We start from the raw sequence: 15,359 nt of genomic DNA, 5'->3' as shown, positions 1-15,359 counted from the left end.
CATATATACAGATAACTCATTCATGGCCAAAATAGTGAGGTTGTTGCAGAGGTAGATTCAAATCTCTAAACAGTGAGAATTGGAGAGCAAATATGAGGAGCAAGAAAGCAGCAAAAATGGGGTCAAGTGGGATTCTAAGATTCTTTACATTCACAAACATGGCTGCTGCTGCCATCGTCCTCTCTTCAGGTCCATCACTGTAGTTTTAGGGTTTTCATGCTTTATTTCTGTTATGAATTGAAGCCTTAATTGTGCTGATAAATTTTTTCTTCTTCATTTCAAAGGGAGTTTATTTTTGGGGTGCATACCTTCTTCCAATTTTAATTTAATTATTATTGAGGTTACAAAGTTTAAAATGTTATAATTTGATTATTGTGATCTTTGTAGTTTGAAAAAAGTTGTACACAGAATGGAATTTTTGCAGTAAATGATTAACTATATTATATTAGAATATGCTTCTAGTAAAACTGGTTCTTGGATTTTACAAGCATGTGTTAAATGACAAATGTATCCTCCTCAATTTAACCAAATTGAGCCATATATTTCATTCTTCGATCGATTAAAATAAACAAAGTTGATTCTACTGACTTTTTTTTCCCGATTGTTAAATTAAGATGAATAATTTTTAATTGATATTACATAATATCATTTTTTCTATATACAAATTTAAAATATTTAACAAGATGGTCCTAATTCTCAAATAAATTTCAAAATTACTAAGATCACATGTACGGATCAATTTTACTAGAGGTGGCAATTCGGATCAATTTGATTTTTTTCATGTTGAGTCGGTCCGATCTATTTTCATCTCGGGCCTGTATGGGGCTCGGAAGCCTTGGGCTGGGCATGGCCCAGTTCAAATCATGCCGGTAGGGACCAACCCAATTTTTATTTTTATTTTAAAATTTTATTTTAAAATATATTTTGTATAATTTTTTATTCAAAATAAATTATATGAATTTAAATAAATATAATAATGATAAAATTAATATTTTATTGATAATTAAAAATTTTAACAATTAATACATAACTATTTTTTTTTTAATTTTATTATGTGTATTTAAATATATTTTTAAAATATTTAAATTTAAAATTTATTTGATAAATCCAGACACAGTTTAGTTTGCAGACACAAGCACAGCCCAAATTTTGACCATTTTGGGTTGGTCTGGCCTGACCCAAAAATTATTTGGGCCTAAATTTGAGATTAAGATCATCTTTAACCCATCAATTCAATTTATTCGATTTTAACTTTTGCTTCAATCATAGCTCTATTTTTCTCTATTATTGCGAATATTCAATTTTTCGTATTATTTTAAAAAAAAATTAATTTTTATAATTTAAAATAATTTTTTAAAAAAAATTAGAAAAATAAAAAACAAAATTAAAAATTTAAACATAAAAAAAAATAAATTTATATTTCGTGCCGTTTTCGAATCAAAATTTAAAATCGTGTTTATTTTTGCGAGTTGTATATCTTACCCGTCCAAATAAATCATCCTACTCAAACTGAATAAACAATTATTTGCTTGTGCTTTTCGTACTTTTCTTGATTTCCTACTTCCGCAACAATTTTCAGGTATGAGTATTGAAGTGCAAAGGGCGAAGAAATTACTAATCTCCACAACGCATATGGACATCACAACACCATTGGCAACAATTCCTCCCTCTAACCAAGCCCTGAATCCGGCCGGCGAATCTCCAAAAGTCATGAATCCGGCCAATCCGCGCACGGCGCCGCTGGTGACCGACTCGCCGGCTGGCAGCTGGTGCGTGGCCAGCCAGTCAGTGTCCCAATCTGCTTTACAGGCTGCGTTGGACTACGCCTGTGGCTATGGTCATGTCGACTGCTCGGCCATCCTGCCCGGTGGGGCGTGTTACAACCCGAACACGGTTCGCGACCATGCCTCTTATGCATTCAATAGTTACTATCAGAAGAATCCGATCCCGACCAGCTGCAATTTTACTGGAGCTGCTATTATCACGAGCATGGATCCAAGTAAGTTTGCTAGCTTCTTGAATGAATTATATGTGTATTTTAAGCGGGAAATGGACAGGGTCATGTAGTAAATCGAATGATGGATGCAAATTAACAAGAGAAAATAATAAATCCTAATCTACAAAACATCAACTTAAAACAATACCAACAACACACACAAAAGAAAAAAAAAGGCTTTTGATTTTTTTTATGTTTATAAAGTTCTAACGTCGCAGGATGTCGACTGAGAACTATTACTTTTATACAGGTTACGGGGCATGCCAATTTGCATCTACGAGGTGAATATTAAATTGAAAATATGCATTTCAAGTCATTTGAGTATATCCCACATTTATTTATTTTTAGCTAAATTGTATCAAAATCTACTTGTGGTTTCACAAAATTGCGCTAAATGCCCTCACTTTTATAAACTCTGAGTCTAATTGCTTTGGTAGTCTTTATTTACGGTATTTGATCTAAATACGCCGAATCTGCAAATGAATTTGAAAATCTCAATTTTTAACACCTAAAATTACAAATATTAGTTTTAGGGATTTAAAAATTGAGATTTATAGGTCAAACATCGTTAAATAAGGACAACCGAGTGGTTAGCCGCAGAGTTTATAAAATATAAGAGAGTTTGACGTAATTTTAAAAGTATTGGGGATTTGGCACAATTTCGTGAAGTTTGTACAATTTACCGTTTATTTTTCTAAAACGGTTTAAAAATAGTTATATATATACATTAATTTGGTCGAAGCTTTAAATACATCAAAATTTAGGAACTAAATGACCTAGCAGTGGCAGATTCCAGTCAACAAAATTCACATCCTTAAGTTGTGAATGGTTTAAACTGATCTTTATTAAGAATTCTAAAAAACTTTTAATTGAATGATAATTATAAATATTCTTATGTCCTTTTTCTTTCTAATGGATATTATCGATCCTTATACAATGGCGACTTGGATTTATGTAGCACAAGTTCATCAGTGCTAAATATAAGCAATTCAAGTGGGTTCAGAGTATATGGCGATGGACCAACTTCCACAGCTGCAAGGTCAAGTCGAGATCATTTTATTCAAACTACATTATTAGTTCTCACAATTGGAGGATATATCTCGTTATGCCTTGTAAAGAGTTGATAAAAACTATGTTACAATCTAATTACTCTAAACATATGTAAACCCTCATATATATATATATATATATATATATATATAGAGAGAGAGAGAGAGAGAGAGAGAGAGAGAGAGCAATTATTGAAACATAGTGTTAATGTTGGGTAATTTAGGTTGTTTTCCGTCAGGATGTAAGGAGAATGCAAGACTAGTTTTTGTTAGTGTGCCAAGATTTATGTGATGGTTTTCTACAAATTAATATGCAAATGAATACTTTGGGGTGACAAAAAAAATAAGCACGGCCCAAAAGTTCAGTCCGAGCACGGCACGAAAAACTGTGCTTGAGCTTAAAAAAAATAGCCTAAAAATTTTTGGGTCGTGTCCGGGCTCATGAAAATCAGACTATGTCAGGCCCGGCACGATTTTTAAAATTAATATTTAGATATTTAAATTTATATATATATTAATGTTTTAAATAAATATCAAAATTATAACATAGTTTACCGTTAAAGACCTTAGTTTATATATATTTGATTGTGAGTTTAATTCTTCACTTTTCTTATTAAAATATATTTTATTCTACATTAATTCAAAGTTAAAAGGTAAACATAATAATAATAAAAAAAAACGGGCGTGTTGCACTGGCCTTTCCAAGCCCGATTACAAATCGGGCCGTGTTGGCCCAGCACAATTTGAAATTCGGTTGGACCGGACTGACACAAATTGCCACCCCTATGAGTACCTCGGGTAAAATATTGATTAAAAAAATTTATGAGAACCATGCTGATTGTCTCGATCAATATATAAAAAATTTATAAATAATATGTGAAAATAAATATACGAGACAACGTGCTGTATAAATTTTTAGTATATACTATTAGTTTTATGTAAATTTATATCTATTATGCTATCGGTTATATATTTATTATCAGCACGATGTTGACCGTAACCGCGGCAGAAAACCACTAAAACACGTGTGAACAAAAATTAAGAAAGTGTTTGAGAAACAACTTATTAGATATAAAAAAAAAAAAAAAAAACTAATTTTAAAAAACTGCATATCTCAATGTTTCGGAACAATTTTTTTATTCTAAGACAAATTCATACGGTTGATCCATTTAAACAGTTAGGCTTGATAACCAGGTTGAATGTGTCAAATAATCGACACCCTTCTCTTGATTGAATCCTTTTGCTACCAACCATACTTCTTGAAAAACCACTTCCAACTCACATCAATGTTTCTTGAAGTGCATGGAGAGGAATATCTAAAATAGAAATAGTTGTTCAACTTAATTTCTTTGGAACAATGTTTGTAAAAAAAGAAAAGATGATTCATCAAATACTACATGGTGAGCAATATAATTAAGTACAAGATGAAGCAACATGATAGCACAAAAAAATTCCTTGTGTTTAGCACTATACCCTATAAATATACAAGGAAATAATAAGGAATAGATCAAAATTCTAATTTATTGCTATTATAGGGATGACATAAGGATAACATAAACAACCAAAACATTTATGAAAATGCTAATTTGGTAGACGATTCTTTTGCAAATGAATTCATTAGCTTTAGAGATTCCTTGGTGAATATTCCTAATTTCCCTAGTTTAGCATTCGGGTGTGTTTGTTTGAGGGTTTGGATTTTGAGTTGGAATTTGAATAGTAAAAATTTTGAATTTGAATAGTTGTATAATGTAATATAAACTAAACTTCCAGGTCTCGAAGAAATTAGACTTTTAGGTTGTATTCTTTTGTAGGTTTTTACTAAAATTTTACTATTTATTAAAAAAATTCTAAAAAATTATTAAATCAAATACTTATTTTTTTATATTATACTGAAAATTAAATATCATATGAATACTATCTAAATTCTAAATACAAAATTCAAACCCTCAAAAGAACACACCCTTAGTATTGAATCATTTTGGAGTTTTTGGTCAATGTTAGTAATGACACTCGGTTGGTAGATAACAAATTTCTATGTGTCGAGCTTCCATTGAATCAATAGATGTGCCGCAAGTCCAATCCGATCCAATCAAATCCAATCCAATGTATGAGATAAGTCTTGCATAAATCACATTTAATTTCCAAACATAGTGAAAGTTGATTTCCTTTTCTATACTTTGATTTTAATCAAAACCAGTTCAATGTATGAGATAAGTCTTAAATAAATAACTTCTAATTTCCATACATAGAAGTTGATTTCCTTTTCTATACTTTGATTTTAGGTCATTTTGATGATGACTTCATCGATAGGGATAGTCTCATTTCACGGCTATGAGCATTCCAAATGGCTGGGGATGTCGGAATTAATATCAGTGGATGGAATTTCCATAACTAAACTTTTAGGGTAACACAAACTTTATTATTTATATTTTTTGAAAAATATCTATTATTACTTTATTGATTATGTAAATTTATGCTAATTTGATCGGACACGAGTTTTTTAAAAAAACTAGGTAAAAATAGATTTTTTTTTTTTTTTTTTTTTTTATGATAAAAGAAAACGAGAATAAGTTTGGATGGAAGCAAAAAATGGAATGTAAGAATAAATTTTGATGCTGAGGGAGTACCAAATATCTAATCAAATACTTCGGGAGTCTCTTAACTATCTATCTATTTCTTTTTTAGCAACCCTAAACCTATCTACTATTAAAATTAGCCTTAAACTTCCATTATATTACAAATATACCACTACGTAAATTTTTACTTTGAAGACATTTTAATCTTTATATCTTTTTTCTATTATATTATAATATAATACTAATATTTTAAAAATTTTGTCAAAAATCAAACGGATAGATAAATATTGGACGAAAAAATATTATTTTTTGAATATTGAAAATAGAATTAAGCAAAGCAAGTGGAGGTGTAGAGACTTGTGGGTCTCGCTACACATGCTTAATTTGGTAGCCTAGCTAGCTAACTTCCAAATGCATATACATCAATCCATCGTCATCCTCATCCAAATTAATTAATTATTTAGGCAGACCCAAATTTATATATTTATCTCAAAATTAATTATACAAAAGCAACCATTTTTTCATCATCCCCTTCGATTAGTCCTCCTGGATAGCTAGCTCCATCGTAGTCCGGGTTTTCTTTCGAGGAAAAGATTAAGGTACGTATCGTGTATGTTTATGCTCCATGCATATTATTATTGTTAGATGACATAAATGATCGATTCATCTGAAAGATAAAACTGTTAGAAATTCATATTATTTATTTACAAACGTGAGTCCACCAACACGCCCCTTCAACCCCACCAAACGAGGCTCTGATACCATTAGATGTTGTAAATGACCGACTCACCTAAAAGCTTAGCTTAAGATTTTTAGATAGTCGGTCATTTACATCATCTAACTATTATTATTATTATTATTATTATTATTAGTATAGATTTTAAAAGTTTAAAAGTTTTTCTTGCTACTATTGTGCATGCTTTGCTCTCGCAGCGAAGCAGCAGTAGAAGCTGAGAGAACTAATAAAAGTATAAATAAATAAATAAAAGAAAATACAAAAAAAATCGAATTAGATTTCTAATAAACAATAGAATTAAGCTCAACAAATGTTATGATATAGTACTTGTTTCCTAGAACCACTTATTAGTGGGCTGTTTTGAATGTATATATTGGAATGCAAACTATATATATAAATTTCATGTTTAATTTCACTAGTATGAAATTGTTTGGAAAGTTCGAAAAATAAATCTCTATAAGTTCAGTCCAAAGCCAATAATATATCATATTAGTATTGAATTATCTTGATCTCGATCCTAATATTATATAAATATATATATATATATATACATAGATACATATATTTTTTTGCTATAGGTACTTTCAACTATTATCTTTTTTACTATAAATTTTGAAGCAATTTTTAAGTTATATCTAAAAAATATAGAACAATGACTAGTATTGCTCTATGTTTGACTATAAATGAAAATTATTTGAGAGAGATATAGCCCATAATAATAATAATAATAATAATAATAATAATAATAGTAACATAGTCTTGTAAGATTAGGTCACTTTCCACACATGGTTCGCCTAGTGTTATATATATATATTATTATTAAAATAAGATCGCACAATTTATCTATTTATTTATTTTTTATTTTTTAAAAAAGCAAAACATAGCCTATTTTGTATGAAAGAAATTGACACAAACCAACTCAAAGAAAACAGAACCTAACTCTGTTTATATACTTTGATTTTTCTTTTTCAAGTTTTTATTATATATTTATTACGATTCTTAATAAAAATATATATTTTTCATAAAATACTCTCCATCTCACTTTTAAACTAAAAATAAAAAATAAACAATCACCTAATAAATATGAATAATGAAATATGTATATATATATATATATCTATAAATACTTAAAAAAAAAAAAATACATACCTTTCTTTTCCAATATAAATATTTGAAATAAACAACTATTCTACAAAACACCAATAATTGTATAGAACAAAATATTTCTGTCTGTTTATCCAATTTTATTATAAATTATATTAGCAAGTCAATTATATGCTTCTTTTTCTTTGTCAATTTCATATAATTATAAAATTGTATTGTGCAGCCGATGTTGACTGGCAGGTCTATTTGAACTGACTGCTGATGACAATTAATTTATATCTTAATTCTAACAAAATTGTTTGTTCGTATTTCAAGATATTCATGAAGATATAATTATTTAATTTTAAAAAATATATATTACATAAAATATCTTAAATTTTTAAGGGAAAAAAAAAAAAAGAAAGAAGGTATATGTATATATGTTATCCACTTTTAAAATTTTAATCCACATAGTTGTGAATGTTCAATTTTTATTTCAATGATTTTGGAATTTATTACGTGTGTACTAGTACTTATATTTTTTTATTTATTTTTTCTAATGAGTAATTGAATTACTCGTCTTAATTGATTTAATTGAAAACTCACATTAATTAATTAATCAATGGTATTGTTATTATGTAAGCACTATACTTTACTTACGGCGACTGTTAGCATGCTGATGAAGTCTAAATCATTAGACGATTCACATCACTATATTTTAAAAATAAAAAATAAAAAATTATAGATGCTGGGAAGATCTTATTCAATTGTCATATGTTTCAATTTAATTGAGACACATGACACTCTTATGTATATATGTATATATATATGATATATATTATATATGTTTTTTTTTTTTAATTTATATTGAATTTATTGTTATATTTAAATTTTGTAATATTTTTATAATTCATAATATTTTTTATTCTACAAAATGATACCAATATTGAATATATTTTATCAATTTAAAATATATAAATACAAATATTATATAATTCTATTGAACAAATTAATATTAATAAATTTAATTTAAATTATTAAATAAAATATAACTATAAATTTTAAAGCAATTAAATAATATAGAATTATAATTAAAAAATAATATGTATAATATGAAAGCAAAAATTTATTAAAAAATTAATACAAGTATCTTTGTTGCGAATTGACAGAGAGAGATAAAGTTACGTGGATAATAAAAAGTAGTGGAGATACCAAAAAACGGGTATCTCCATTGCAGATGGTCTTAACGTGATTTGGATTCGACTTTTTAACACAAATTAATAAGATAGACAGTATATGTAAATATATAGTACAATATCCTATTAAATAGAAGCATGCAATGTGCATTTTTTATAGTATTGTACTCCCTCCGTCCCAAATACTTTGCAATATTTATTTTTTGGTATGTCCAAACACTTCGCAACATTTTCAAAATAGGAAATAATTAATTATACTTAATCTCTACCTCACACTTTATCCACTCACATCGTACAAATAAAAAAAATATATATTTCTCTTTCCATCGTATCACCTAATTTCTAAATTATCCTACTTAATACTATCCACCTGAAAATTCGTGCCAAAAGCAAACGTTGCACCTTATTTGATACAGAGAGAGTATTATATATGTTTACTCTACTAAAAATCAATATTATAATATGTTATATAGAATTATATCATGTGCTGTCAGATTGTATATTACGTATTGTATTGTGATGTCCTATTAAATATGTGCTATCGATTTCTTTGACTTGTGCTAACTTAACGCAGTTAACATATAACCAAAATACTTTATATCTATTTTTTTTTTTTTTTTTTACCAATATTGTAAAAGTTTTAATTGATGAGTACTTGTTAATAACTTGGCACAGTAAAGATGTCGACAACAAGCAATGAGAAATCAAAAAGAAACAAGTATGCCTTGATGTGTTCTTTGTTGGCGTGCATGACCACCATCATACTTGGATATGGTATGTATGTATGTACAAGGGCGGACCGAGGTGGGGGCAAGGGTGGGCTGCAGCCCCCCTTCCCACCCTACCGCACCCCAGTTTTTTTTTTAAATTTATGTATTTTTTTTATTTAAATGTATGTAATATAGAGAAGGGGATAAATAAAAAAATACTAAAAAATTATATATCTTGTCCGAATAGAAAGGAATAAAAAAAAAATTTATAATACAATGTATAACTATTATTATTGTTGTAGTTCGTTAATTGTATTCCTTTTTTTTAAAATATAATAATCACAATGATAATTTTTTCGGATAATAAATAAATATTTATAGATAAAATATATTATTTTATAAATTTCAAAATTAGCCTCCCCTCGAATATAATCCTAGGTCCGCCACTGTGTATGTATCTATGTGATTATACATCCTTACGTTAGTTATTTATTTACACACGCACCCACTCGAGATCGAACTAAGGATCTAGCCCTCAAACAAATGAATTCTTTATTGTACTTGCATTTTTAATTCCTATTTTTTGTAATCTTTTTACTAAAAATGAATTTATTTTGGGTTCATTTTGCCATCCCTACTTTTTTAATTCTTGGTAGACCGAGATTGTCCTAAGGAAAAAGCTTTTAATGATATAAATATCGGGTGTAAACCAAAAATAGATTCATAAGTGATTGTTAATGAAGTTGAAGTTACCAAATTCCTTGGCAATGGCATTTTTCGTTGTTGTTTCAGCTAAGAAAGATTTATAGAACCCAATTATCAAGTGACAAAAAGAAACAAAGTGGCTTCGATCACTGATCTAATTTGAGTATCTTTGCAGGATAGACCTCAACAGATATTTCACTATTTAATCTACAAGAGTTTGATAGAATTATAATTAAGTATTTATGTATGTTAAATATATTTAAAATTGATAAATTTACTAAAAAATAAAATTATCGGAATTAGATTGAACCTACATGTCAACAAGAGTCTTTCTTTGTCCTCAAAGAATAACTCTAGAATTATCTCAAATGGGTTTCTAAAAAAGAAAGTATACATGAGTAATTTATTCAATTTATTTAAACACTATTCACATTATGAACTATTGAATTGATGTTATTTGCAAAACTAACAACATAATATATATTACATAAATCACAATGTATATTTTTATAAAGCATCGGATATATTTTTATAGAGCACCAGATATTACTTTTGTAGAGTAGATAACTTTATAGAACACCAAATATACTTTTATAGCGTATTACCATACTTCTTTAAAGCATCAGTTTGAAAAATTAACAAATATGACACGTTTTTATTTTACAAAATATGATACTATCTGCCCTAAAGATTAATGATACATAGACATTCAATATGTACTTCTGGAAAGATTAGCACAGTAACAAACAGATATATATATATATCATTCTACATGAGATATTAATATATATGATTTGTGAATGATGGGATTGGATACAGATATTGGGGTGATGAGTGGAGCTATAATCTTCATCGAGGAAGACTTCCATTTAAACTATGTGCAGAAGGAAGTGATTATGGGAATCCTCAATGTGTACTCACTCCTCGGTGCAGCGGCCGCCGGCCGGACATCCGATTGGATAGGGCGGCGCTACACTGTTGTGTTTGCCGGAGCCATATTTTTTGCCGGGGCTTTGCTTATGGGGTTCGCAACAAACTACGGCTTTTTAATGGTCGGCCGCTTTGTGGCTGGCATTGGTGTTGGCTTTGCTGGCATGATTGCTTCCGTTTACACAGCTGAGATAGCCCCGGCATCTTCCCGCGGTTTGCTTGCCTCTTTCCCGGAGGTATTCATCAATTTTGGTAAGTATTAATTCAAATGTCAACAAACATATTTCTTATTCTTCAAACAATTTAAAAAACAATGAGCATGGATCAGCTGCTGATTTGACCGAATTATCATATGCTATAAGTAGAGCTGTTAAACGAGCTGAGTGAGCTTAAGTATTGGTTATTCAAGCTCGACTCGAACTTGTTAACGGTACATGCTCGACTCGGCTCGTTAAGAGTTCGAGCCAAAATAGTGGCTTGAGTTTTGCTCGTTAGATTCAAATTCAAGCTTGAGCTTGCTTTGAATTTTATACATATTCTATATATTTTTTAATATATAAATTAAATATATTTATATTTATTCATAATTCTTTATAATAAAATATTCAAATTTTAATAATGAATGTAAATTTTGATATAAAACATTATATAATTATATTAATATATAAATAATATAAATATATCATCACTAACGAATTCAATTGAACTATTCGCGAGCTCGAGCTTGCTCGGCTCATTTATAAAAAAAAAAAAAAAATTCGAGCTCGAGTTCGGTTCGTTTATCTCTATAAACGAGCCGAGTCGTGCTGGGCTCGCGAGCTATTCGATTCATTTAACAGTTCTAGCTACATAGGTGATCAGCATATATATATATATTTCGACATAATTATAATACAACATATATTATATTATAATTCAACATATGTTATTTTATATGTTGAGATATCTATATAAATATATGTTGGTCACTCGTATAACAAATGATGACCCGGTCAAATTAGTACATGCTCACTTGGTCGGACCTGCACAGGATCTGTAACAAAAAACAGTAATGGACACTTTGTAACGTGTGATTTGTCTTATAGGCATACTTCTTGGCTATGTATCAAACTATGGATTCTCAAAACTTCCAAAACACTTGGGATGGCGATTTATGCTTGGGGTTGGGGCCATCCCTTCTTTCTTCATTGCTATGGCTGTTCTTGCAATGCCCGAGTCGCCTCGGTGGTTGGTGATGCAAGGCAGACTAGGTGAGGCCAAGAAAGTCCTCGACAAAACCTCGGATTCTTTAGAAGAATCCCAACGTAGGCTCTCCGAGATAAAAGAAGCAGCAGGCATACCCGAGCATTGCAATGACGATGTTGTTGTTGTGACCAAGAATCGACATGGAGAAGGCGTTTGGCGAGAATTTATTCTCCATCCCACATTGTCGGTTCGACACATCCTACTTTGTGCTCTTGGGATACAATTTTTCCAGCAGGCTAGCGGCATCGACTCTGTCGTGCTTTATAGTCCAGAAATCTTCAAGAAAGCAGGTATCATCTATTTTTATCTTGTGTTCTATCCTAGCTACTTCTCTTTTAAGTTTTGCAATTATTTCATATTATATATGTAGGTTGTAGTAAAATATTCTTTCATATATAACGTTATTACCTAACACATATTTCATCCAGAACACCATATTAAAAAATATTATCGATTAGAAACTTTAATGACAAGGAATATTTCAAAATAATATATATTAACTGAAAAAGAAGAATTCGATGTTTTTGAAGAAAAAATTAAGATAATTGCATAGTATGTTTACTTATTATTATTATTCAATCTTTCAAATTTTCTTCCAAAATACTATGTTCAGGTATGTGAATCTAGACATATACCAAAATATCCCTTAAAATCGAAAATAAGTAATTTCTTTTTCTTTTTTTTTTTTGGAATTATTGTTGATGACCTCTTTGTTACCATTCACTCGATGAAGAATTTGCTATATTCGAAACTCGCTTGCTAAAAAATTTATATTCTAAGCAAATTTTTGTTACTAATTAAATTCAATAATGTGGCATGTTTTACTATGTATATATATGTATATATCTTAGGTTGATCTGTTGTCTAGGACACTTACTAAAAATTTGTACAAAACTTTCTCTTCTCAATCAAGGGCATGTAAGTTCAATTAATTTTATTACAAAATACACCATTTTGATCAATCTAACGGCTCAACATATAGGTATAACAAGCAACACAGACATGTTACTAGCAACAGTAGCCGTGGGATTCACCAAGACAATATTCATCCTTATAGCAACGTGGCAACTGGACAAGGTCGGGCGACGGCCCCTACTTTTATCGAGCGTCGCAGGAATGATTATTTCTTTGATCGGCCTTGGAGCTGGTTTGACCGTGATCCAAAGCGTCGATCACAAGCTTACATGGGCCATTGCCTTATGCATAACCTCGGTGTTATCCTTTGTTGCCTTTTTCTCAATTGGATTGGGCCCGATCAATGGCATTTATTGCTCGGAAATTTTTCCACTAAGACTTCGAGCGCAAGGCGTGAGCTTAGGCATAATTGTGAACCGTGTTACAAGTGGCGTGATTTCCATGACATTTTTGTCGCTTGCGCGAGCTATTACGATTGGCGGAGCTTTCTTTTTGTACGGAGGCTTTGCCGTGGTGGCGTGGGTTATGTTTTATACGTTGTTCCCCGAGACGCGGGGGAAGACATTGGAGGAGATTGAGATGTTGTTTGGGAGGTTTTTCAAGTGGAGATCAGTTGATAGGGAACTTATGGAGATCAAGAGATCATCAAGCCAAGATCAAATGGGTTGATTGATATTTGAACTTGGAATTTGATTCAAGTTGTTCTTGATATTGCATTTTCAAGCATTGATTAGCATTTAGTGTGTTGTGATGCTTAACATCTTCAATGAAACTTAGCTTCAGTAATTTGGGAAACAACTTTTTAAAGAAATTTTAGCTAACAGAACATCTGTTTCACCGGTTAAAAAGTTAATTAATGTGTTTGTAAATTAGTTTTTTGAAATAGCTTTTTGGACCCAAAAATCTAATTTCTGAAAAGCTTATTTACCCAACGTTTTGAAAGAACTTTTTCATTTTAATTTTGGTTATTCCTTATTTACCCTTAAAACTTAATTATTTATTTTATACATATAAATATATTTTTATAGAAGTATTTATTATTTATTTTTAATATATTTAATTTATTAAATTATATTTTTATTTGTATAAATTTAAAATAATTACTATTATTAATTATTACATATAAATTATTTTATTTGTAAAATATATAAATTTTTAAAACTAAATCAAATAGAAAAAAAATAGGTTATTAATTTATTTATATATATTAAAACAATAATTAACATAAAAAAAATATATATACAAAAATTTTATTATTTTATATTTTATAAAATTTCCATTAAAAATAATTTTTTCAAATCTAAATAATAAAAATAAAAATAAATATTTTATAATTTTCAATATTTAATAACAAAAATTCTCATAAATTTCAAATTAAGATGAACAAAATTAAATATTTTAAAAAATAACATATCAATATCCTTAATAGTTATTTTATGTATAAACAGCTAATGTCAAACAGTTATTTTACCAAACGCTTTAATACAACCATCTAATTGAATTATAGCTAATTACCAAACACAACCTTAAACTTAAAGCCACTGGCGGAATTAGAATTTTATTAAGAGATTATTTTTAAAATTGTCAAAATAATACATATTTTTATTGTCAAATAATTTTATTAATTGATTCCTCATATTTTAAAAATTTTGCAAAATAATAAACTATTAAAACTACATATTGCAGGATTCTTTTATTAGTATTATTAAATTGATAAGCCATAAAAAAAATTTACTAGAAAAAAATTTCACTTTTAAAAAAATTTACTGTGTTATGTTAGAAGTTTTTTGAAAGTTGTTTTTTTTTAATACTATTTTTTACTTTCTCCTGAAAAAAAAAAATCAAATTATTATCTTTTAAAAATTAAATTTGTATTCAAAATATCATATTCATATTAAATAATTATTTAAAATTAAAATTTATATTATTCAAAAATAAATCTTCAAAAAAAATACAATATAAAATTTTAGCAATTGTTAAAATTTTTTGTATATTATATTTATAAATATATATATTTATATATATTTTAAATAAATAAAATAAAATAAAATAAAATAAAAAAACAGAACAAAACTGGGGTGGGGTAAGGTGGGCTGCAAGCCCTCCTTGCCCCACGTACGTCGGCCGCTGCTTAGAGAAATAGGTATGTATTTCTTTTACATTACAAAAATCGTGTAATCTTACATGTGGGCTTCAACTGCTACAAAATCCGGATGCC

At 28.8% G+C, this 15,359-nt stretch overlaps 2 protein-coding genes across 4 annotated transcripts; both read left to right on the top strand.

Annotated features, from left to right (window-relative positions):
* Window positions 1-3,319, top strand: LOC127266140 (major pollen allergen Ole e 10-like). 2 transcript variants are annotated; one of them, XM_051296286.1, is made up of 4 exons: window positions 1-189; window positions 1,580-1,999; window positions 2,247-2,277; window positions 2,955-3,319. In XM_051296286.1, exons 1-4 carry the CDS (start codon window positions 93-95, stop codon window positions 3,118-3,120), a joined length of 714 nt encoding a protein of 237 aa, XP_051152243.1. In that variant the 5' UTR covers window positions 1-92; the 3' UTR covers window positions 3,121-3,319. The 2 variants fall into 2 exon arrangements, with proteins under 2 accessions (XP_051152243.1, XP_051152244.1); XM_051296287.1 differs by lacking the exon at window positions 2,247-2,277 and having other exon boundaries at window positions 2,955-3,103.
* A 2,774-nt stretch (window positions 3,320-6,093) lies between these two features.
* Window positions 6,094-13,967, top strand: LOC127266138 (putative polyol transporter 1). Of its 2 annotated transcripts, none has more exons than XM_051296284.1 (5): window positions 6,094-6,220; window positions 9,312-9,410; window positions 10,871-11,233; window positions 12,067-12,516; window positions 13,209-13,967. In XM_051296284.1, exons 2-5 carry the CDS (start codon window positions 9,317-9,319, stop codon window positions 13,808-13,810), a joined length of 1,509 nt encoding a protein of 502 aa, XP_051152241.1. In that variant the 5' UTR covers window positions 6,094-6,220; window positions 9,312-9,316; the 3' UTR covers window positions 13,811-13,967. The 2 variants fall into 2 exon arrangements, with proteins under 2 accessions (XP_051152241.1, XP_051152242.1); XM_051296285.1 differs by having other exon boundaries at window positions 6,119-6,220; window positions 9,317-9,410.
* The last annotated feature ends 1,392 nt before the right edge of the window (window positions 13,968-15,359 follow it).

The sequence above is a fragment of the Andrographis paniculata genome, unplaced genomic scaffold, assembly GCF_009805555.1.
Source record: "Andrographis paniculata isolate CXL003 unplaced genomic scaffold, ASM980555v1 Contig74END, whole genome shotgun sequence".
In the NCBI taxonomy this organism is placed as follows: domain Eukaryota; kingdom Viridiplantae; phylum Streptophyta; class Magnoliopsida; order Lamiales; family Acanthaceae; genus Andrographis; species Andrographis paniculata.
Note: the sequence above shows the minus strand (reverse complement) of the source record. Positions and strands in the feature narration are given on the sequence as shown.